This window comes from Sturnus vulgaris, chromosome 4 (genome assembly GCF_052056855.1).
Source record: "Sturnus vulgaris isolate bStuVul1 chromosome 4, bStuVul1.hap1, whole genome shotgun sequence".
Lineage (NCBI taxonomy): Eukaryota > Metazoa > Chordata > Aves > Passeriformes > Sturnidae > Sturnus > Sturnus vulgaris.
In genome coordinates this window covers 9,301,525-9,327,076 of record NC_142246.1, presented here as the reverse complement: position 1 = coordinate 9,327,076, position 25,552 = coordinate 9,301,525, and the positions used below count along the sequence as shown (strand labels likewise).

General features: G+C 39.2%; 2 protein-coding genes across 4 annotated transcripts in view; both read right to left on the bottom strand.

Moving 5' to 3' along the window:
- The window catches only part of DOK7 (docking protein 7), a 58,416-nt gene extending 37,431 nt beyond the window's left edge, over positions 1-20,985 (bottom strand). The window contains exons 1-6 of one of the 2 annotated variants that reach the window (XM_088163069.1): positions 20,865-20,985; positions 20,693-20,738; positions 18,337-18,582; positions 14,283-14,483; positions 7,711-7,830; positions 234-341 (exon numbers count right to left, since the gene is read on the bottom strand). In XM_088163069.1, the coding sequence (XP_088019195.1) occupies positions 234-341; positions 7,711-7,830; positions 14,283-14,483; positions 18,337-18,582; positions 20,693-20,738; positions 20,865-20,918 (775 nt within the window). In that variant the 5' untranslated portion in view covers positions 20,919-20,985. The remainder of the gene's footprint in view (positions 1-233; positions 342-7,710; positions 7,831-14,282; positions 14,484-18,336; positions 18,583-20,692; positions 20,739-20,864) is intronic. The other variant, XM_014895287.2, reaches the window with a different exon arrangement.
- A 3,649-nt stretch (positions 20,986-24,634) lies between these two features.
- The window catches only part of HGFAC (HGF activator), a 39,274-nt gene continuing 38,356 nt past the window's right edge, over positions 24,635-25,552 (bottom strand). For both annotated transcript variants that reach the window (XM_088163068.1, XM_014895286.2), the window contains one exon: positions 24,635-24,835. In XM_088163068.1, coding sequence (XP_088019194.1) covers positions 24,665-24,835 — 171 coding nt within the window. In that variant the 3' untranslated portion in view covers positions 24,635-24,664. The remainder of the gene's footprint in view (positions 24,836-25,552) is intronic.

Here is a 25,552-nt window from a genome sequence, read left to right as displayed (position 1 = left end):
TTTCATTCAAAACACAGGCTGCTGAATTGAAAACCTCCAATCTACATCAAAGGACTTCAGACAATGCTGTTAAAGAACTGCCTCACAAAGAAACAAAACAAATTGAATGTCATGACCATTTCTCTATTATTTTTCTTGTAAGTTCCACACCTTATAACACAGGCCATATAACTTTTAAAGCCTGGGCAGGAAGGAGCATAATGTATTATTATTTAATTAAAGATACTTCTTACCTCCACTACCTTGGCGACTTGTATGGGACAGCAAGCTCAAGCGCTTTTCTAACTGCAAAGCTTCATGAGCCAACCTCTCTTCTGAATAGGCTGGGTTTGTACTTGGATCTTTAAAAAACAGAAAATAAATACATAAGTAAAGAAGGTAATGTGTAAAACAAATAAAAAATAAGGAAAGAGAAAAATATATCCTTGTGCTTGAAATGCTGATTGGAAAAATGTATGGGACAATCTGACTTCAAGCACATCCTGGACATGTGCTTCATAGTAAGTCAAAATTAAAAGTGTCAAAGATTTTCAGAGATTATACCCAATGTCTGTAATAGTTACCACTAGGGACAGAAAGCTGAAAAGCCCAGCACCAAAGTCAATAGCTGCAGAAATAATTAGCATCGAGCAAGTCTAGAGGACTTGAAAGCTAATTTGACCCACATTAAATCTGTCCTGAATTCACTGGGAATTTTAACATTCAGAAAGACCAAATTTTTCATCCTAGAAATTTACTAATCTACAGCATAAAGACAGAATCACAATGATTAAACTGACATCTTCCAATCCAGATCATCTACTTACAAAGACTTTGCTTTCAAGTTGGATGTTCAGAATGTCATTAAGTTCAGATGTCAGAGATAAAATAAGCAACCTGGTGGCTCTCTGTCTTCACGTTTAATAAAAGACAAGCTAGGATGATATAAGCCACTTCTAAAATGTACTGTCATGGATTTTCCCCATACATTTTAGTGAGTTTGCCATTCCAGCTGAGATTATTTCACTGAAGGCAGCTCATTATATTCCAAAAAAAGTAGAAAGGTCAAAAGTCAAACAGAATGTGGAAGCAGTATCATCAGTAAAACAGGCCAGTTTCCTCTCAATCATTTTATTTCCAGCAGGCACAACAATAACACCAGATGTTGGAAGTAATCATAACCATTATCCAAACAGAAACCTTATGGATTCCTTCAAATAGCACTGATGGGTGTGTCAGGTTCAGCAGTTGCAGAGGATATGAACTTCATTATCATCAGAAACTTGATTAATTCTTATTAATACACAGGGAAAATAATTAATGACACCGAAAACACATTAGTTTCCTCACAACTGCTGCTCTTGTATATCTGGTCAACTGGGCAGTAGAAGCACACCACAAAAACACTGCATCATTTAATAAGAGAGGAAAAAAGAATGAAAAAGGCTATACATTGTTGTGATTGAGTTAGTAAGACAAAAACCAGTTGGAAAGACAGAAGAAAAGTTTCATTTTCATCCCAGGTCTTTTAGTTTTAAAAGACTTGGTTTTGGTATTGTCAACACAGCAGTCAAAGCAAGCTCATAATCAGGGGAAGGAGCACTGCCAAGTCAGCTGAAGCTCCATGGCAGCTCCCTATATTATCAACTGCCCTATCTCTCCTCCCTATCCATATTCACTTTCTGACCTGACCTAGGTAGGAACAGAAATGACAGCAATGAACTTTCTAACTTTCCCAAGTCAAGGAGGTTTCCATCTTTGGCAGTCTGCAATCTGGGTAAGAAGAGCAGAAAAACCAAGATATACACAATCTATCTGTAACAATATGCACTGGAACCCAAGGGTGTTCCAACAGGGACAAGACAACAGCACCCACAACAAACAGGGTCTGTGACCTCTGTCTCCCAGCTCAGACAGTGCTTGACACACTCCAAACTTAGAACAAAAAACAGGACTGTCTGACGTGGATTATTTTGTTAGGTATCCATTCCTATTCACACTGCAAGACGGCTTACATTGGGCACTGACTAGCTCAAACCTGTGCAACTGCTTACTCAAACAAAACCGCCAATGCTTCCACATGGACTTCTGCCAAAGGAAAACACATTTGGCCACCAGCACCTATGGTGCAACTCAGACAGGTCCATACAAGGATCTGCTCAGTAGCAATACAGCATTACAAGCTGCTGCCTAATTTTTAATGTCCTCTACTCCAGTTACTCTGCTGTACCTAGTTAAACGCCTTATGCCCAAAAAAGGTCCAAGACGTTCTAAAAGCACTTTGAGCATGAAGTTGCCATAACAGATCAGCAAGTTGGTCAAACCAAGATGCAAACAGACACTAACTCTTCCCACACCAAGGAACTGCCAGTAGGAAAGGTCCTCTCACTTTACTCAGAATATGACTACTTGACAAATGCAGATTTTCAGAACGTTACTAGGGCACCTACACAACAACTAGTTTATTAAGTAAATGATGTCCCTCTTACAGACAGCAAAAGATATAATTAAAAAAAAATACTGGTAAAAGAACTGATCTTCTCAAATTGGCTTATAATAAAATACAAGATGAGGTAGGAGGGAAGTTGAAGTCAGAAAGTTTGCACTTCATGTATTCAATTGCTTCCAGAAGCCAAATTCCCTGTCAGCTGCAAGACTAAAGAACACACCAGGTTTCACCCAAGAACATGAAATCTCTAAGCATACTTACTGTCTTTCCTCAGCAAGTTCTAGAAAATATCTAGAGAAATAACTTCAAAACCTGACAAACACATAGAGTCTAAATTTTAGGTAATGATCTATCAGTCTTACCTAAGTCTTTGTTTCACCTTTAATCTTTTCTGCTAATAAGTCAGACTTCTATGGAAAACATACACAATACTATTCCCCAGGAGTAACAGATTCTTTTATCAGTATTTTTGTTTACAGATGACAAAGCCCTAATCAGGAAGTTTTCCTACAGGATCAAACTATGGACTGAAGTCACTGGCAGCCACTTTTTAGGGACCAATCCTTACTGGAGTGCATAACCTATGACCTCCCACAAGTGCTATTGTAATAACCCTTTTCTTAATAAGTTCTTAGGCCATAATGCTACAAAGTTTGGCTTGCTGGCACCGTCCTCTGCCTTTTGCATGCCTAACACACAACCTCTAAATAACTGTGTGGTAATTTACCACATCAGGGGACAGAAGCAGCATGACCGGTACTGAGGCAGCTGTCCAAGGAAGTTCCAACAGCTTCTGCCCACATAACATCCGAGAGTAGCTCCAAGAACAATTAGTACCTTCATTTCCCAAACTCTTAACAAATGTATCCTGTCCTGTGATTCACTCAGGTCCTTCAATTAATAAATTTTTTATCATTTTCCAATCAAACATGCATCCCTTGCTACGAGGAAAATAATCTCTTATGTGAGGCAGTCATCAAAATCTTCTTAAACACTGCTTTTGGGCAAAGGGGAAGGATTACATCAAATTTAGCTGGACTAAAAATGCCTCTGCTGGAGATTTTATTTTTACATTACGTTGGTGGGTATTCATTAAAGCCACATCAGCTGCTCATCGTGGGAGATTTTGAATACTTTGGTAACATACGAATAAAGTGTCACAGTAATTCAAAGCTCCAGGGTTGTTCAATAAGCACCTGTCAGGAAAAAATGTATTGTATCCAGTTCAGTCAGCAGCTACCTAATTGATTATATGCACTTTTAAAATGCACCATTGGTTAATTACTTTGTTAAACAAAATTGAATAAGTTAGGCTGAAAATCTCTCTTTTCTTTCTTCCTGTGTAATTGTAGGCACATTTGTAAATCAGGCCTGGACCCTCACCTTCTTGCTAACATCTCCACACCTTGTAAGATGTCTGGAGGAATGAAAAGATGTCCTAAAAGTTTGAGGAGGATCCACTTGGTACAGATACTGCAGAAGGCAGCCACAGAGCTGTCTTGCAATGGCCAAAGGTGTATCAAGCTTCAACAAAAAGAAAGAGCATCAGATGGATCCTCAGCAGCACTTTACACTCTCCAGTCAGTCACAAAACAGCCTGAAAAAGCTTCCAAAATTAAAAGAGAGCATCCAGACTATCAACATTACACCTGGGGTCTTTCCAGACTGCAGGACGAGACTGTCCCATAATCAGATATAGAGAGTACTGGTCTACCCACTGATCAAAGATATCACTGATGGGCTCTTGGGCCTTTGCTGTGTTCAGGTTTCGCATTCAATGTGAAACTTTCTAGTGAAAAAAAGGGGTTCAACACATACCTGATAAACAAACATTTCTCAAATAAGCATGCAATTCAGTATAGATTACAAACCATGCAATCAGTGATTCATTACTAAGTCCATATCTAGACTTCTGTCAAGACAGAATGTAAAATTCTCTGGACTGTTTTCTAAATATCTCTTCAAGGAAAAAAAATAGATCTTGCTAGCAGCCAGTTACAGCAGTTCTCTTCCAGCTAGTAGCTGGGGAAAACAAGCCATCCAAAGCCATCACTCATTTGAGTCCTTTACTCAAAATATTACACTTCCTAAAAATATCTAGATACCTATACCTATATGACATTCACATTCCTGTCTTCTATATCTTTGGGGGGGTTTTATGAGACCTGATGCAGCTTTCAACAAATCAAAACCTCCAATCTGCTAATGGACTATTTTGGTACAATAATAGACTCCCAAAATAAGTACGACAAGTAATAAACCATAATGTTCTTTTCCTTTTCCAATTTATTTTGGATGTGCACATAATGGATTTTTTTTTTTTTATCATGAGAATAGTAATTTGATTCATTTCCAAAACATGACAGAATAATTCAGTTTGGAGGGGACTTCAGGAGTTGTCTCATCTGACCTGCTACTCAAAGCTGTCCTACTGAGACATTAGACCAGATTGTGATACCTTGCAAGCGCAAGTCAAGTTTATGAGTTCCACTGCACTGGATTTTCATTGCATATTTTATAGATGACATCATAAAATACATACAGCAATCATATATCCATGTGATAAGAACATCAAGCTTTTAAGGAAATAAGGTATAGTTTTTAAAACTACAATCCTGAAAAGAATATGTGAATATTGTCCTTGAGCAAACATCCCTTGCACACCCAGTTTACAAATTCCATTTGGATACTGGCTATTTTACATTCGTTTAAGAATCACTTTGGCAAGTAAGAAAACTGGTCATTTTTCAGTCCCCTTCAAACCATTCTCTACCATCTCCTATTAATTTCACGCTAACACAAATATTTCAGCACCCCTTTTAACCATATTGTTAACCTGTTTGTACATGAAGTAACTGACTTCATTCATCTTTTCTACAAGGATAAACTACATTGATTGCATAACATCTATAGATTATATTTGTGCTGTGGGTGTTGGTGGCCAACACTGTCACTGAATGTTTTTACCATATTACGTTCTTTCTCTGTACATTTGCCCTTTGTGTGTTTTCCTTGCTTGAAAATACCACAGAGCTTCAAACATATTTCATGTTTAAGTTAGAAAGGTACAGGCAAAGGCAAGATGCCAAATTCAAGCAGCAAACTGTGAAGAGAAGGTTTCTCTAAAAGCTTTTCAATTGCACAAAAGCAGAATATTGCATACATAAAGTTGAGGCTGTGCAGCATTCTGCACTGCAGTAAATATGAATTAGACTAGAGGTTTCTTGGTAGAATCTCCAATCCGGAAGTTTTGATCTAGTTACCTGAGGTGTACAGATAATTAATCTGTTTACAAGCTGATGCTTTCAAAGGTTGAGTGAATTTCAATAGTTGACACATGGTACACAGCTGGCAGACTTGACCTTTTCAAGCAATACAGTACATTCTGTGTAACAACATACTTGATAACGAAAATTAGTTTATGGATGAATCACCAGAACTGTACATGTGTGTGTGCCTTCAACAGATCTGTACAAGCTTCTGCACAGGAAAATAAATAAAGGAGAACATAAAAAATACTTTTTTACCCAAGGAATGTGTACATAGGGAGGGACAACAAACTGGAAGACAAGGGTAAGATACACAGGAATGAAAGGTAGAGGGCTCAAGGTAGCTTGGATAAATAAAGGCAGAGGAGTCTGCAAGTACACGAGCACAATTCTTGACAAAACACTTTTCCTGTCCAGGGAAATGGATGAAAACAAATGGATGAGACTTTAATCGAAAGTACATCAAGCACAGAAGATAAACGTAAAGACCACAGGAAAAAGATCTTCTCTTACAAAAAACACCAAATACTCCCCAGGACGTTCCACATCCCTTCATGCACCTTGGTGAGGTCAGAGCTCCTGAAGGAGGGAAGAGATTGTGGTATGTGGCACAACAACCCACAAACACCAGAAGGGATAACTAACATGTGAAAGCAGATTTACTCCCACATGCTTCTGAAAAACAAATCTTCAAAGATTGTGCTAAAATTAAAATTTTAAATAATTTCTTTTAAAAGACAACAGAATAGTTGTTTGTAGGCTTAATTTTTCTGGACAGAAATTTTTGTTACATGAAAGATTTAGGGATGTATATATGTATGTATATATATATACACACACACATTTTTAGATATGCAGAAAAATGTGTTCAATAGCAAAGCTTTAAGTATAAACACTGGTTTTTGTGCTTCTGTTGTTGGGTTTTTTCTGTTTGCTGCTTTTTTTTAAACACTCCAGTGAACTGAATGCAAACATATACCATCACAAAAGAAAGACTTGTCTGCTAGTCTGCTTGATTATTTAATTTACTTCTGCCTGACAACCATGAGAAAGACAACATGAGCCAAATCTTGTGTTTACTACGTTTACTATTTTTTAACTAATAACTATTTTTTCATAATTTATTTTCACAAGCTTCACATAATCTAATGATGCAATCATCTAAAGATCTAATCTTCTCCATCACATTTCCTTCCTGCAGTTATCTTAATCTTATAACAGCAATAAAACACCATTTAACATTTATTAATTGCCTTACATGTACACAGAAACTCTTAAGTATTCCACAAATCCCAGCTCATCCTTCACCATTCTTGCAACCTATTCCTACTGCATTCCACCACCAAATCACAGAATTTTCTGTAATCTCATTTCTACACTTTTGTCCTGTTTGACAAATCATTCTGACTCAATACTGTATTTCATCTGCTGAAATCAAAAGGCAATAGGCTTTATTATGATGCCATCCAAATTCCTCTTTGAACATTGCAGTACATGCAGCATTTACCATGAAATAGGAAAAGGAATTTAATCCTCACACATCAGGAAAAAAGCTAAGAAGATGAAAAACTTAAATGTGATGTGGAGGCCTGACAAAGTTTTCTAAGGCTGACAAGACTTAGAACATTGTGTTTCGGATAAGCTCAAAATGCTCCAGAAGTTAGTTTTCCATTAAACTATCAAAATAGCAATTCAGACATGGATCCAAGTTAAATGTGTAAGTTTAAAACTAAAAGTTAGGGTTCCTTTCAATTCAAATTCCCATATTTTAGTACTGTTAAATAATAGAGGGCTGGAGTTAGCAATATAACCAGAAATATGAATGAGCCAGAGCAGCAGGGGGAAACTGGGTACAACCAGCTTATAAATCTGGACATTGACATTTCAGAATGAAAACCACTTTGCACTCTGCACTCCCTCGGTGTCTGCAAGCTGTTCTTACACCAGCAGCAGTGGGTGAGAGACATGACAAGTTCCTACTTCACTTGGTTACTCTATACTTCCTGCATTAACCTGGGAGCACTGGACGCAGACCAAAAGGGCCTTTGGTCGGGGAGATGCCACGGACGATGCAGTCGAACAGGAAGCTGATCTGCTCCCCTTCGGCACAAGAGAGGAAAAAAACACCAGCCCCTGCAAGAAAGCACAACATAAATATGTACAGTTTTCACCTGGAAACACTAGAAATATATTTAGCTGAACCTATTTATAACGTAGCAATCAAAAGAGTTTTAAATGCAAGCCATGAAAAGAAGTCAACAAGATATTCTCCTGGGAAAAGACATTAAAAATTCAGGTCAGCACACACACACTATACCACAAACATACATAGAAATTCATTATATGTGAATTCATTAAATAGTTGCCTAATAATTTATGTTAATTTTATGACATTCAGGCAGTTAGAGCATTGTCCTAGAATCATAGAATGGCTTGAGTTGGAAGGGACCTTAAGGATCATCTAGTTGCAATCGCCCCTGTCAAAACAGACACTTTCTTCTCAACAGCTGCCCAGGTCTTTTATTCTTATTTATCCCTAAAATTTTGTAGATCAAACTTAACTATGCAGGAAGTGTCAGGGATACTTATAGTGCCTCAAAAGAATGAACCAAGTTAATTCTACTTTTAACCAGTCTTAAGCAAGAGGAGCTTTTTATATACGAACAAATTAGAATTTGGTTATATTGCTGGATTATAGTATAAATTTTCCTAGACTAAGTCCTATGTGTCTATTATTAACAGAACGTAACACAACTCCACAGGTTGTCATCAGATCTTTACCCTTTGCTCTATTCTGATATTTGCTTTCCATTCATTAAGAACAGCCCCAAGCAAAATTAGAATGAGAATCACTAAATAAACAAACAAGTTATGAGCTCCATGACACATGGCTACATGAACAACACAAGACACTACAAAGGCTCCATAGAACATTTTATAAATTGTCAGTCCAAATATAAATCACATCAAGGAAAAAAAAAATTATCTTAAAACATCAGACAAAAGACCACCCCAGTAACCAGCAATTTCAGGAAAATAAAACTTCAATATCAGAGAAAAAAATTAAATTTGTATATAGACCTTGAAGAAGTGCTGCCACTTCACCAGAGCAAAGCATACTAGAAAACTCCATTATCAAATCTTAGACCTGAACTAGGGTTTTGCACATTACTTTCCTTGTGACTCAGACCCCTAATCTGGACATATGTTTGACTTTTGAGTGTCTCTAGTCAATTAAGTTGCATATGTATTTTTCCAATTTTACTCAAAGAAGGAGAGCTGATCTTGACCAGGAGGACTGCATCCCCATCACTTCCCAAATATATACCCTGTCATATCCAACAGGATACTCACATTTCACTTAAGCATTTCAATTAAGCATTTCACTTTTGACAACTTGACAAAGGGCTGTGGGATTCAAACAAAAAGGATAATAGAGAGTGGACACAAACCACAATACCTATTCGAATAAATAAGGTATAACCAGCAAGCTGTAAGCTAACCTCTCTAGGAAAAGCCTATTCTGGCCCACATTCTTTTGTCATTCTCAATTTATGTCATATCTAGGTCTCTGCCAGTTCTGCTTAAGTCTGTTCAAGACAACATTGTTAGAGGCATCTTTACAACTTGATTTGTCACTCCAACACATTTGCATCTCTTCAGATCTTACTTATAAAGAATTCTTCAGCCAAAGAAACATGAACACACCCTGGCTTCAGGATCATCTCGGAGACTACAGCAACAATCACACAGCCTGACACATATGAAGGTTTCTGCTGGTGACTCACTTGTAGTCTTGCCCCATTTCCCCTCCCCATGAGATGCCAAAGTCAGAGAACATTGTATTAGGATAAAAAATTCTGAGTGCAATGTATTCAGAAATTATTTGAAATTCACCTTTTCCTCTGAGCTGACTTGTCCTCCCTGAATAGAGTACAGAGAGTCTACAGGAACACGACCTTTACATTCCATGCACCATAAGCAAGCAGGATATAGACACAACATAGCTGAGGACATTCAGGTCTCAAGCACTATGATATATGATGTGGCTTGATAATTCAGCAGAATCCTACACCTCCCTGTCGCCACTCAGGGCAAGAAAAAAGATTCCTCAAATATTTCTGTTCCTAAAGAGTACATCTGGACCACTTTGCTCTTTTACAACCTTTTTCAAGAGTTAATTAAACTCCTAAGAGGCTCTACAAGCCTTTGATTTTAATGGAAACAAAGAAAGGAAACGTGTGCATATGAGCTGGCTGCTTAACTTAAAGGACTTTTTCTGCAAATAACTATCAGTCATTTGGAAATCCCAAAACCAAATGTAATGACCTTTACAGAACCAGTGCAAAGAGTGTATGTCCATGTGAATACAAATCCAGCATAAAAATACAGTAATTTTTTTGTAAATTCTATTATTCATATGAGCACCTTAATTGCTGACTGACTCTCACAGGAAACATTTTCTTTCTAGCTTTGGTAGGTAGAACTAGATTGCAAGGAAAGGAAGAAGTCTGAGGGTCCTTGCAAAAAACATAAGTGAGATGAATGAGTAGGTAGGGCTTAACTAAAGCATACATAAAACCAAGCAATTACATTTCTTTTCTACTTTCTTGAGAAAACGGAGAAATTCACTATTACAAATTACAGATCTCAGTCATGTGTTGGAACAGGTTTGGTGCACAGGCATTTAGAAGCCAAAGAATGTGTGGTATGCATCACTCTAATACCATGCAGCTGTTCACCAGACTGAAGGGCTCACTCAGCTCTCTCCATGGCTATGAGAACTGGTGAAAAGCAGCCTCCAACCACTTGCAAAAGACTGAAACACTCAGCCAGTCCTCTGTGACAGTCAGCAGTAAAGCACTGTACAGTCCCTCAAACAGTCAGGACAAGTTGCCAATTTCATAAAATTTCCACGTACTACTTAATCTTGCCAATGTTGATTTTAACTCATATCATTAATATTAATCATATTAGAAAAGCAAACTCATAGACAAACACACTTTCAAAATGGACAATAGCCAAAAATTCCTTCAATCTCTTTAGTGTGTGTGAAAGCATGGAGGAAGAGTCAGTTCTTTCCCATTAATTACTATTCCTAACAGGTGCCAGACAACACTAGATCCTGAAGCCTTTTAGCTGCAGGACAGGTAGGAACCACAGCAACTCATTCCATGGCAATTAGCACATACATCCCAACCCTGGCCTCGAGCAGCCCCTTCAGAGGGTCTCTCACACTGCTCTTCTCTCTGGGGAAAATGACAAAGAGTATTCCTATTATTGCCAACTAAGACATGGGCATGACAACTAAAAATAGATAAAGAGAGATAATGTTGGTTGTCCGCAGTAGGCCAGCACAGAGGAAACAGCACAGAATATCTGCATGCAAAAAGAAGTTTTAATCTATGCAATCCAGGATTTTTCAAAAGATTCCAGATCTTGAGCCAGTTTAACCACTACTTCGAAATTTCAAATAAATGCAGAAAGGGACACAAGAAAGGAAAGAAGGGAGGAAGTACCAAATTTTATCAAAACACCAAAGCAATCACAGAAGTACTCCTGCTTATCCTGCAATTGGCATTTGTTCTTTCAAAGGGCACTAAGAGTCCTACAAGTCCCTTTCTTCATGGAAATGCTGTCAGAAAATATGAGGTAGGTTTAAACCAGTCTCTGACAGCTAATCCTGAAGCTCCTGAACATTGGAGAGTCTGAATTCTCATTGTGTTTATGTGCCCTTTTATTACTTTACTCGAATTTTTTCACACTGACCTCCAAGTGAAGATTTTCCTGGTACACTGGTGCACACTAATTGAGCTGGGAACTTGGGAATGTGAGAGGGTCCTTTTTTCTAGCCTGTTCTTCCATGTAAACCTCTCAATTGACTGCAAGGCCAAGACACCTGCTTTTTTGCAAACAGCGCATGACTAAGCTTTAGCTACGTAGAGAACAAAATTTTAGCCCAGAAGATAATTTATTTGCACCTTTCAGAAGCAGAAAAAAAAAATTTTTAATCTCTAGCAGTACAATTGTGATGTTAAGAGCAAGAGGAGTTCAGAATGTAAATGCTCTTCTTCCTACTTATGAATAAACTTGTGTGAACCATCTTGAATATGCACCTAGATTTAATGTTTGAAATCTCAGCATTATCTCAGATAGTTTCCCTCTTCCTGGATTGAGTGCCAAAGCCTTCGGAGTTGAATTAAATCTGTACTAAGCAACAGAACATAATGAAATATATTTATAAAAACTTTTGTGAGGAAGCAAGAAACAGAAAACTAAAACAAATTTATATCCTTTTAGACCTCAGTTCTACCACAGACATACCCAAAGAGCTCTCCTTCAGTGTGGGGCTTCATGTGTTTCATTATGGAGAGGAGAGGCAATTGAACCACAAGATTATTGGTTCCTTTTAATTAGGTATTTATAACAGTGATATTTAAAACCTCAAATTCACTAATCCTCTGCATTCAGAGCTCCACAGGATGAATGTGAGCAAAGATATGGTTTAACCTGTAGGAAAGTAACATTAATAATAGAGTCTGCATAATATTATATTACATTCACATGACAGGGTAATGGAGAGTGCTTTTGTTTAGGAATTAAAACAACTTCTGTAATAACATATCAATTTTTTTCCTGAACACTACTTGTTTGCCTCAAGAATTCCAGTGGACTGAGGTAAAAGATACCTGAAGAAAGATAGTCTTTCTCTTGACCAACACACTTCTGTCAGGAATAACCAGAGTTACATTTTTCTTTAGGTTCTATTTTCAAAAACTCTTTTCTTATAGTGGCAATATTAAATCAAGTGTTTAGACTAAACACATATTTAAATGTTGTTATGCCTGCAGATATGTTTGACTGCTTAGTTAAGGGCAACAACTCCTTTAACAAGATCAGCTTGAATTTGCAAAGAGTTTCCAACTGTGGCAGGCTATTTTGTACCAAACTGACTATTCTGTTCTTCTCTTTGAATGCACACACGCAGGGGAAAGGCAAAAATACCCTTTCATGGCAACTGACAGGTCTCAGCTATCAACACACATTTCTTAAGAATGATCCACAAAGTAGTGGATCCAAAGCACTTTTCTAATCTGTTCACTTGTAGCCTTAAAAAAATAGTAATTTCCTCTTTTTAAAACCATGCACACAGGAGAGCTACTGATGACCTCCTTACCAGGTCTTACCAGAAACTAGTGTAAGTTTAAGGGAGGGGGAAAAAAAAAGAAAAACCACAACAGATAATTCAGGTTCCATCACCTACAGTTCCTCATTTCACAGAATCAGAGGCTGGAAAAGATCCTGACATGATCAAGTCCAGCCTTTGACTGGACATCACTATGTCAACTAAGTGCTACGTCCAGTTATTTCTTAAATACCTTCAGGGATGCTGATTTCACCACCTCTCCAGGCATCTCATTTCAACGCTTGACAACCCTTCCTGTGTAGAAATTCATCTCAAAGCCCAACATAAACCTCCTCTGGCACAGCCTGAGGCCACTTCCTCTCATCATGTCCCTTGTTGCCTGGGAGAAGAGACAAATCTCCACCTGGCCACACCCTCCTGTCGGTCAGAAAGAGGTCAGGAACTTGGGTTTCCACTCCATAGGAGTATAGCAAGCAGAATTTGCATGCAGAGCAATAGTATGCAAGTCCCAGGAAGAATATCTTTGGATCAACTCTGAAATCTTCTAATTTTTCAGTTTGTTTATTGAAAAAAGTATGCAAGTCAAACAACTTCACATCCAAGCTGGCAATCTGCTCAGCCACCTGCACTCACAGATCATCAGTTCAGCATGTCTTCAAACTCTACTTATGAAATTAAAGCCTTACTAGTATAAACCTAATGATATGTTATTATTATACCTGTGCATTAACTAACTACCTCTTTCAGATCTCACATACATTTTATCTGAAGTGAGAATTTGAGGAGTCCTAAATTGGCCATTGAAATAAGAGATTTATCTCCATATAAAGGTGTATCTTAGCTACTAGGCTATAGAAACTAGCTTCAGCTTGCTTGTTTTCATTTTGACCCCATAAATCACATGGCTCCATCCCATAGTTACAAAGCTGCTAATAAGGAAGTGACCGAAGAGTTGTTCTAAATTTTAGGAGCAAAAAGTCCTTTTTGTGATTTAGAAATTAGCATTTACACAATGAGAACATTGACACTGCCTGTAACCTCAAAGCTCCATATCACCTTCCCCTCAGCAAACAACAAAATAATTAATCATAATTTAATAATCTGAACATTAAGCAACTTTACCTTATCTCTTGCATAACACAAGCCATAAAATTTCATTACCTTATTTTTACTCTGTGTTCAATAGTAGCTTTTGATAAACACATTCTGGAGAGTCACAGGGCAATTTTCAGCCAGGACTGCACACAGTCAGATGTCTCCTGAACACCAGGGCTGAAGCCTGCAGAAATCTACTCAGAAGAGAAGCCTCTGATAACAGGCTGCCTGTTTGATAAAGTAGCACAGCTGGTTCTACATCTCCACTTGGAATGAGAGTGCATTTACATTTCTGCAAAAGGCATCAAGTAATATTTAGAAAACAGGTTCCATTCGTACTTACAGAAGCCGCACCTGGTACCCCCTTCAAAGATGAATCCGTTCGGGACAGCTCCATAGCGACGCAGATCTGAGAGCTTCCACTGCCCCATGACACTGGGAGGAAGGTCTTTCACAAGGACAAGGATGTCATTGCAGAAATGCAGGGTAGCAGGCCCACTCTCTAGTTTTGTGCCAGGGGCTACAAACACTTGAAATCTATGAACTATTAAAAAAGAGGGAAAAAAATTACTACAGAATATACAAGTGTTATGTAAGTCATTCTGTTCAGCTGTGGTACTTGGACCAAACCCTGCCCACACCATGAGACTCTGGCATAAAGATCTACGTGGAGCCCAGCCAGATCTAAGTAGCTGTAAGACCATTACTCCCTATTATGCCAGTTTAGGATTGGAAAAAACCCACCATATCTTGGCATAATGCTAGAAATTATTAAAGTTCCAATGCTATATTAATTTATCCTAAGTCTTCCAGGCTAATCCCTATCTCACATTAGTCAATCATCCAGCCCAGACTTCGCTTACCTCTTCCATCCTTGCATCATTACATGGGTTGCGTTCTGTCTCCTCCTCTAACCTGTTTCTCTCCTTTCCCACATGCATGCACAGAAATAAAATGGTGCTCAAGGAACCCAAAAACCAAGTCTCAAAGAACTAAACAAATCTCTCTCTCTATCACTGACTCATCTGCAACCTTTAATAAACTGCTTCACTTTCTCCCTAGCAGAAAAAGGAGGAAAATTACATTTTTCCGCTTTTGCGATTCTTTCATGAGTTGGTGATGGTAGATGGCAAGACATTTAAAAATTACTAGGAAACTAAGTGATTTATAAGTAACAAACACGTTTGGATGTCAGTTAATTTTTCACATTTCACATTCTGGATTTTAAAAGAGTGAAGAAAGAAAAAGAAACACCTATCTCCTTCAAGTTTACAAAATCCAGGTTCAAATCCCAATTCCAGTATTGTCTATATTACCTAAAGTAATTGTTCTAGGCTGGTCTTCCATTTTCGCTTCCAGGGCTATTGCATTCTGAATAATAAGTTACTGGGATCACTTCAAGGGCTCAAATCTCAGTATTTCAAAGGGAGCAATTTAAGCGAGCAAGCATATAATTCTCAAAAAATTGTTTGGACCTCCACTACTGATCTAGTGTCTTTCATATTGTGATTAGACACATAATTTTTTTTTAAAAGGCAACAAATAAAATAAAAACAAAAACACACAAAAATTTAAAAAATTATTTAGAAAAAATAACAAAAAAGAACCGAAACAAAAACAACAAACAAACCACAAACAAACAAACAAACAAACGAACAACACACTTGTCTTGGTAGAGAGAAGCATCAAGACTCTTATATTTCCAGAAGGAGGTTTTTGGTGGTTTTTATCAAGGAGCACATAGATTTAGCTTTTGGTTATGTATCAAAGATCACACAAACAGCTCTCTGCCTATGAAACCTACAGGGTAACTTCCAGGCACTCTCCGTTCTTAATCCACTCTTCCCTGTTTCTTGCCCAGGCTTCTTCAAGCACCACGAATTTCATTGGGGTCTGAGTCTTGCTTCTCATCTAACCGCTTGCTATATTCTTAGTCACGATCCGAGCTGTAAGCCAACTCCTCATCTATGACATGCATTTGCTAAGTTCCCTAAGGCTCCAGCAGAATTAGCCACAAAGTCATTCGAGTGAAATGTGCAAGGAGACAGAGATAGATCTAACTAACCACAGCTCTGCTTACAGCTCTGCCAGTGGCACTGCTAGGGAGCAAATCAATAGCCACACCATGTCCCCTTTTGGACACACAGTTGTTATGCAACCTGCTTAAACATAAGCCATGAAAAAGACTGCAAAACCATTGTGATCAATAATGCTCAGAAAGCAATCTCTAATGTCATTTGCACTCCTCTGCTCAATTAAGTCTGCCCAGGATTTTGCTGACAATTAATCCATGGGAGAAGCAGCATCAGGATTCTTTCTGCTCCATAAGTGAGGAATGAAGCCCACTCTTCACACGAGCAGTTACAAGTTACAACAGCTGCTAAAAACAAAGAGCTCCAGCCCAAATTCTAGACCACTGTCAAAATCTGAACAAAGTAAAAGGAAAAGCATATTTGAAAATGAAACTTTTTCCATACACTGCTTTCTTGGTAAATTGGAATTTTTCTCAAAATTCTCCCCAGCCATTGACTTCTTCTACTCTCTTAAAAAAAAAAAACTGTGAAGACAGAGCTGAGTATATCCCCAAATAAAAATCCATCTTAAATCCATCACTGTCTTCAGCCCATCCTTTCCTTTTCACAGCTATGCACTGACCTACAGTATGCTAACTTCTCAAAATGAGTTGTGAGCCCAAGCACATTCCAGGAATCACATCCATCTCATCTACTAAAAACTGAGAGAAAACACTGGGAACTCCAGTGTGAACGCCTCCATTCTGTGGTCCTCATTCAAGAACAGTGTCAGCTCCTTTTTTTTTTTTTGCTTCCCAGACTCTGAGGTCATCTCTCCCTAGCCTATTTTTATCATCCAGCCACCTTATTTTCAAGGCACACAAAGGCACCCTTAGTACACTTTAAGAAAATGCACCAGTCACCATCCTCTCTTCATCTACATCTTCTCGCTTTTCTATTTCTGTATACTCAAACTAGACTCACTTTGATTTTGTTCTCCTAATCAAACATGCATTGAAAGATAAAATTCTGAAACAAATTTCAATGCTTTGGTTTATTCTCCTGCCCCTAAGCTGTTTTGCAATTAACTTTATACAAATTATTGCCAGTTCAACAAATTACACTTGTTTTCTTACTTCTGCATTTCTTCACTTCCACACACACAATCTCTCTCACTTCACCTTTACTCCATGCCTCCACATGTCATAATCCAGTAGGCTCTATTCCTACCTCATTCACAGCTTTCCTTGAAAAAAACTCTTTGCATGTCCTCCAATGCCAGCCATAACCCTCACATCCAGACTGAGATTATTCCAGCACTACTCAGTGCAAGATCATAAAAAAAAACCAAAAAAACTACTCTGTCATATTCAAATACTCCTTCAGCTTTTAGGACAAGTCTATGCTATATAAAGATCCCAAACCTAGTAAAAAAAAAAATAGTACTGGAACACTTTAGAGCTGCATCATCAAAGTGCACCAATCACTCCAGCTATTCATGCTTGTATTGTTCAGCAACCCCTCTAAACCTTCCTGCTGTGCAAAGCTTCATGTTTGATAGTCCTGAGAGATACAGCCACACATCTCACTTCTGATAGTTCTACATATTTTTACTGTAAAATTCCCAGGCCATCTTTCTACATATGTACTGCAAAGGAACGAGTCCACAAACCCAACAGATGGCAGAGCATATGTAACAAATGATAAAGATTGCTAATGTGTGTCTCCCACACACCTACCCTCCTTCCCTAGTTATGACTAAACAAACATAAGACAGATACTATGGATTACCAATATTATCACTCTTTGTTCACCACAGTACATTTTAGAGCTGCTAACCAAGAATAAAATAGGAGGATGGAGAAAGGTGAAGTTAGCTGGAAAGAATGTGTCTGATGACACTCTTTATGGCAAAAAGTCTCTTTCTGAAATGGCTCACTAGTAGCAATGAGAATTACCAATGCAACACCCAGTAGGCAGCTCAGCAAACTGGGCATGAACTGGCAAAGTTCTACTCAGGACTTTGCATCTCTTAATTCAGGCTCCTTCTGAGTCCTTTTGCCAGAATCCCTGAGTCAGTTGTAGGACCAGAAGTAGAAGTTTGATCACTTTGTTTCAAAGCTACAAACCATCAGTGTCAAAACGAAAACCCCAAGTTAAGATCTGTCACAGCTATCCATCAGTACTGGGTGGTACTGCAGTCAAAACCTCTTGTAAGGGATACCTACTTTAACATCTAAGGGGGAGAATGGTTTCTCCACTCTCAAATGAGTGACAATCTTGTCCTGAACTGTACTGTTTTATTCGCATTTTAGTTTCACTTTTCTTTGGTTTTTTTACCCCGTGGGAAGAAAAAAAAAAATAAAATTTGAAGACAAAAGTTACCTTCCCCCAAACTGTAGCGTATCCGTACATCCCACGCGTACATTGTTTCCTTGTTCTCAAATCCCAGCATCACAACTTGGGAGAGACAGATGATTGCGAGCGTGTGATTCAGGCCCTCATAGGAGAGCCCAGGATCCAAGCCACAGATGTCTTCTAAGGTCATGCTGTTCCTCTCCTTATGCCCTTTTGCTCGTTCAGATTTATCCTTGTACACCAGCATGAGCAAACAGTCTAAAAGGAGCAAAACTGTCAGAGATGATGATGCAGAGCACAGCCCATAACAAACTTCTCAACACTCTGCTGCAATACAAAGGAGCTTTAGACAACTGCAGGATCAGCTCGATCAAGTCAATGTAAAACTCTGATTTCTTTTCCCAACCCACCCCAGGTAGTTTATAGACCTTGTTTTCAGGAAGCAAATACTGAAGGTGCGTTTCAAGGGTAATCTGCAGGCTCAGAAATAAGGAGGCCATTAATAAACCTTCCCTATTTTATTCAAAGTCCAGTGGCATTTCAGATCCTCTCCTGAATCTGGCAGGGACTGACTCATTAATTCTGAGCATTAGGAGCTATGCTAGGATAGCTGTTCACATTACAGACTCTAAAGACCAAGAGGTTATTGTTGTCTGTATTTTCATTAGAACACACTGAACCACAAATGAAATTCTTACAGTAGCTCACAGATTACCCAGCCACTAAATGGCAAGCAGACTTCACTTTGAGATTGCTCCTGTCGGCTCAGGTTTCCCAGTTAAATGCTACACAGCAGCCGTGGCTAAAAATCATTATGTGCCACACCTTCTTTTATTTATTTTCTAGTGTTTGCTTATGTCACCAGTTGTTATTGACCCTTTCCCAGAGGTGTTTATTACACAGTAACTATGCAATCGAAGAAACCAGTTCAAGTGCCATAGCCCCATGGGGAGAGCAAGCATTTCACAAGTAAACCCATAAGAAAATGGCAGTGACTTCTCCCACCTTTAGCATTTATGACAAAAGCAGTGCTCTTTCCCCCACATTCTTTTCCTATCACACAGCACTCAGATGTAGATGAAATTAATGGTCAACATCAAAACTGCAATATCCACAGCTTAAGCTGAGCTACAAACCACAAAAGACAAAGACCCCCAAAGGGCCGTTTTATAAATACTGGGGGTGGTGCTCCCAGCCCCGCTGAGGTGCCCTCCAGCTCTCAGCTGAGCAAGGGATTGGCAAAATCTGCATCCACAGAGATGAAAGATGACTGAAAGACTGAACTGTCTGCTAACTAATGCAGAGCTTTGTACGGATCCCTAATTGTCTTTGTGCACCTGTTAGCAAAAACAGCTGCAACCGCGATATTTAAACATTCTGCAATACAGTTGTGTATTGCACAGAACTCTGTGTATTACACAGAAGTTGTGTATTATAAAACGGCTATGGTTTACACGCCAAGAAAAGCAAATCACCAGGGGTTTTTTAGTAAACCTGGCTAATTTAGCTAGAATAAAAATAGTATTTTTCAGGAATAAGCTGCATTACCTCAGGCTCCACCATCTACCCCCTTCAAAGCTGGCTTACTCAAGTTAGAAACTCAGGCCCATATTCACAGGTCTCTATATTAGCTCTGCAACCAACAGATGCCCTTTCACACAGGGAGGTTTCACAGATTTACATGAGATACAGTTATTTAAAACAATCAAATATTACTGTAACAACTCAGGCAACGAAGAATTATTAAGAAGCCTTCAGTCTTTCTAGCAAGAGCCAAGAAAGGCTGCCATAATGCAGATTCACCTTTTCTAAGCGTAGGCAACATTTAGCCCTGCAAAGATGAACATTTGGGCCGGAATGTTTTCCCTGTTGGGAATAGATGGGCAAACCTGAAGCCTACTTTTCCCTCTGCAGCAGTAAAACATCAGCTGTGTAACGTTTTCAATTTCCCCTTCAGAAGCATGGAAACGATCTTTTTTTTTTCTTCCTTAATTCAAAATGTCATTTTATTTTTAAATCGAAGTGATATTTTTCTGTCAAAACACTGATCAAAAATAACTACTGAGCTTACAATGTCAGCTTATTTTTTTTTTTTTTACACCAGCAATCACCCTAAGGAAATAAGTTACATCTCCCACCCCCTAGAAAAATTAGGGGGGGAAAAAAGCGGGTTTTGAACGGGCACCAAATTCAGTGGCTGTGCTTCGGAAAGTCACTTTTCCCGTAGTTTTTAGTGGTGCAGGAGCTCGCCCCGAGGCCAGACGCGGCTCCCGGGCAGCGCAGCTGCGGGCTGGCCCCGCCGAGGGCTGTGCGGGCACTCGCCCCGGGGAGCCGGGCAAGCTCCGGGGCCCCGAGCCCCGATCCCACCGCGGGCCCCTCTTACCTGCCACCGGGGAGGGCTTGCGCAGCACCAGCCACCTGTTCTTCCACTGCAACGAGAGCAAAGGGACAGGGTTAGCCGGGGCCGGGCAGGGGAGAGCGGGCTCTCTCCCCGCCGGGCAGGGGGGCGGCGGTCGGGGACCCCCGCGGGCCGAAGGGGTGCCGAGAGCGGGGACCTTTTTTCCGTCTCTCAACTTGACGTGACCCTCCACCACCACGGAATCCGTCATCTTCAGTCATGATTCCGGACAGCTGCGCCGGCTCGCTGCGCCCGCCCCGCGCTCCGGCCGCCCGAGGGGTCACTTCCAAAATAGCTTCGTGAGGGCCCCGCGAGGGCGGGCGGGCGGCCAGGCGGCACTGCCCGGCCCCCGACCTGCGCCGGGGAAAAGGGGGTCTGCGGACCGGCTCAGTGATTCTTTGTTCACGTGTTTTACTTCTGGGTTGGGTGGGGGTCAAAGACCCGGGGTCTTTGATTTTAATTCTTTTTTTTTTTTTTTTTTTTTTTCCCAGGGTTTCAGAGCGCGAAGCGCGGGCTGGGGCACCCGGAGCGCCACGGACCCGCTCCGGGTGCGACCCCCGCCGCGATCCGGCTCCGGACTTTGGCGCTGACCGCAGGGGCTGCCCCGCGCCCGGGCGGCCGCAAAGCCCGCAGCGGATTCACTGTTTGGAGCGGGTCCGCCTCTGGCCGGCCAAAACGCGTCTTTCCCGCACCTTCCTTATAATGACCAATTTTCACTTTTCAAAAGTATAATTACAGCTCTCCTTGGCTCCCAGAAGACACTGCCAACTACCCCAGATAAAAATACTCTTCTCACTTTTTTTTTTTCCTCTTTGCAATGTAACTGTCACGAGATAACAACCCGCTTACACCAAACCCGAAACAGCTACAATTAATAGAATAAGATGTGTTAATGATGTCCTCAGATTTATTTCCACCAGCAATGGACTAATTAGAGTCCATTATTCCAAAAATACTCGTGCTGCATCTTATTTGATGGTAATTAGTTCTTCAGCTTTTTTTGAACAGCACTACAGCACATTTTTCTTTCAGCAGCATAATAGAAAGGGGGTTTTAGATGTTTGCATTTATTTCTTCCTTTTAAATCAGTCAGTTTGCATGGAATAACATACAATTTAATAAAACCATCTTTTGAGTGTGTTTCATAATGAATTAGGGAAGTGTTTGTTCAACTGGCTTTGCATTCTAATTCAATTTCAATATAGCATTAGGAAAAATATCAGCTAAAATTTCACTAGTACATTTTACTTTGGTTTTCATTTTAACCAAAGAAATAAACACTTAAAGGGTGTGAAAATCATGGAGAATTGGTTTCCATGGGGTAATGCTCAACAGAAAGGCAGGAGGCAGATGCTGGAATAGAAATGTGACTGATGTCAAGGTGTGAGAGGACTGGACATGTCCTTGCCACCCCTACTCTGTGCTTCTGATGCAGTGCTAGTCACCTCACAGCTGATGCTCAAATGATTTTCATTTATTTCCACCAAGCCAAATGCAGTCACAGTGGATAAACAGGCTTTGAAAGCCACAAAATAATTTTAATGCAGTCAAAGTATTCAAATTAGTATCAGCTGGAGATCTGTCATTTAGACTTTTGAGGGCAGAAGACAGACCATTCAATATATATATTTTTTAAAGTGTGTTATTGTTTGTACTGATGTTTAGCATAGATTTTGAAAACAGGACAGCTAAAAAAACTCCACACAAATTGTCAGAAACACAAATCTAACACCTTTCCTATCAAACAGCCACCTTCTTTACTGCAAGAGAAGACCAAGAGAGTATATACAGCATGAAACTGCAGGATGAAAACTGCACAGTGTGGATAGATATTAATTTCAAAGTGAAACTGAAGTCACAGTACAGATACGGACATTCGGAATGGCTTCATCTTTGAGTGGGAACCTGTTCATTTTGAAACCCTTCCAAAGAAGAGCAAATAGTTCCTTCCTGCTGATGAGTACCTGCATCAGTCCTCAGCAGGTACAGTTAGACCTGTACCTCACATGGTCACATTCATTTTAGGGCATTAAGCAAGCCACACTCATACTGCAAATGGCCAGGGAGGCAGAGCCACACAACAAGAGTCTTCAGCTTATTTTGAAATCAAGATCCCAGAGGTGGGTATCAGTCTTTCAAGCTAGTGTTTAGTACCTCAGAAACACAAACTAAAGACTTTAATCTTGGGACTCACAGTATCAATAGTGAAAAACATATCCAGGTGCTTACATCTGCCTACTGGAAATGTCTATGATGCTTGCATTAACCTGGGAGCACCACCAGCTGAAATTGACCCTTACAGAGAGATTTTTGGATGCCTTCCAGCACAAAGTGTTATTTCATCTTTCTACCAACTCTCAACCTGTAGAACAACCTACAGAGGAATTCAAAGATCTTACTGTAACTTTATACATAACAGACTAAGTTCAAGAAACAGAGGGTAAATGTTTTTATTAAACAGTTTATATCACTTATCTAGATTAGCATTGTTGTATGTTTGTACTTACATAGATGCAGGTTTTGGTTATTTTTACTTTAAAAGTCTCTGCAGATAACATTCACTACTACTATGAAACCCATGAGGCCACTGCAAATACTATAAAACAAAACACACATCTGAATATCTAGGCACCGCCTTAAAATTCTATTGCTTTAAAAAACAACTTTTCCTGAAAAACCTAAGAGAGTTCATAAATGTTCACTGCCAGGGAAGAAATACATTTCACATCAACACTTAAATGTACACATTAAATGTACACATCTGACATGGCTAAAGGTTCCCTGTAATAGGAAAAAAAAAAGAATTTTCCATTCTTTGTCAGACTTTTTCTACTGAATCATTTTCTGCCTGTTCTTGCTAATACAGCTGAGTCCACTGCCTCTAAGCAGCCGTATATTGCAATAATTGCTTTGATTGTTCCCATAAAAATTCCATAGACCATGACAGAAAAGCCTATGGTTTATGATATCACCAAATCCCTAAGAAAAATGTCAAGTTGCACCCCAGCCATCCAGGTGAAAAATCTGTTGCAAACGTCCTTTCTGAATTATCTAAATAGTTGAACAATTTGTTAGTACAAAACCTAAGAAATCTTCAAAACACTGTCAAATTAAAAAAACGTTTAGGGATTTATCATCCAGGTGAAGTATTTCCATTGATATCCTCAGGGCAAGAAGCAGATCACAGTCTACAAAAGGTCCTGGCTGTATCAACCTAAATCAGCTGCTCCAACCTCCAGCATTTTTCAGTGAAAGACTTTGAGCTCTCAGGAGGTGTTGCATTAACCTTGCTGGAAAATTGCACATCAGATTCAGCAGAGCTCTGAGGCACGTTCCTGATTTTACGTCAGTGGAACATAGAAATTTGTTTATATAAAATTATGCTTACGTGTTTGATTGAAACAAAACCTAAACCCTCTGGTTTCTTTCCCCAGAACTGTTGTTGCAGTTAGCTGAGGAGCAGCTTTACCTACATTGCTCTCTTGGTGTCTCTTGCTCTGAGCTTTAAGAGATCATTTCTCAGGGAGAGGGAATTTCATTTTTGATTCTCCTGTTTATTTTTTTTATTTCATCTGAGAATACAAGGACAATATTGTTGCAGGTTGGTTTGGGGGATGACAGCGCCACCAGAAACTACAAAACACATCAAATCGGGTTTTATATAATCCACCAAGCAGACAGAGAGTTGTAGATTTTTGTGCACTGTCTCAATATGTTTGGAATTTTTAGTTAAGACAAATAAAGGCAGCCATGTGTGTTGAGCAATCCACAGCCCTAGAATGCTAGATCAAGGCTGCTGGCATCAGATGGAGCAGGCCTGCTTTTGGTGATCTGGCTTGGAACTGCTAAGAATTACCATGACAGTTTTCATGCCAGCTTATAATAAAATATTTATGCCACTTTAATAAAACCAAAATACTCCTGAACCCTGCTTCAAATGTTAGTTTATTTAACTGTTCAACTAGTTTTTCGGGGGGCTATTTTCTCATTAATCCACTTTACATAGTTTGTCACTTTTGTGTATACTCCAGGTTTGTTGACTCTGCCACAGCCATCTCCCCAGCTGATAATTCCATAGAGGTAAGAGATGTCATCTTCCTCACAAGCCAGAGGTCCACCAGAATCTCCCTGCATCAAAAGTAAGGAAAGGTTATCTAACTTGATAGAAAGCAGTCAAATGATCAGTTTTAGAAAATCATAAAATAGGAATGTTTGCACATGAGATTTAAAGTGAAAATTAAAAAAGCGCTTTTAGTCACAACTCGAATATAATGGTGGATTTTTAAAATTACCTATTAAACAAAAGTATCCAAATATCAAATTTAAAAAAAATATTAAATTTTTAGATTCAGACACCTACTGAAAAGCATGGTTGATTTAGATCATTTTCAATGGAAGTGAACAAGCCTTTGAGGCTTGGCACTGTGTTATAATATCAGCACTGCATGGAGGGGTTACATGGGTGCATTTGGAGAGTTTCTCAATGCAGTTTATTGCAACTTTCAGAGAATGTGAGAGTTTTCAAAGAAAGGTGTTGCATACAGCCACACTTTGTGACCGTGGGTTGCTGTAATTTTCTGTGGCATATGGGGTTTTGCATGTGTTTGAATTTGCTACTGAGTAGGTTTGCTACCTTGTCATTAAACCATAAACTGAAAAGCAGCCCCAACTACACTACAGCAAGGGTTAATTTTGAACATTTCTACTTATTTTAAACCTTGAAAACATTCAGAACAGGGGTTATTATTATTATTATTATTATTATTATTATTATTATTATTATTACTGTTACTCTTAGATTGACTTTCTAGAGAAATTCAAATGTTAGAAATTAAAAATGTGACT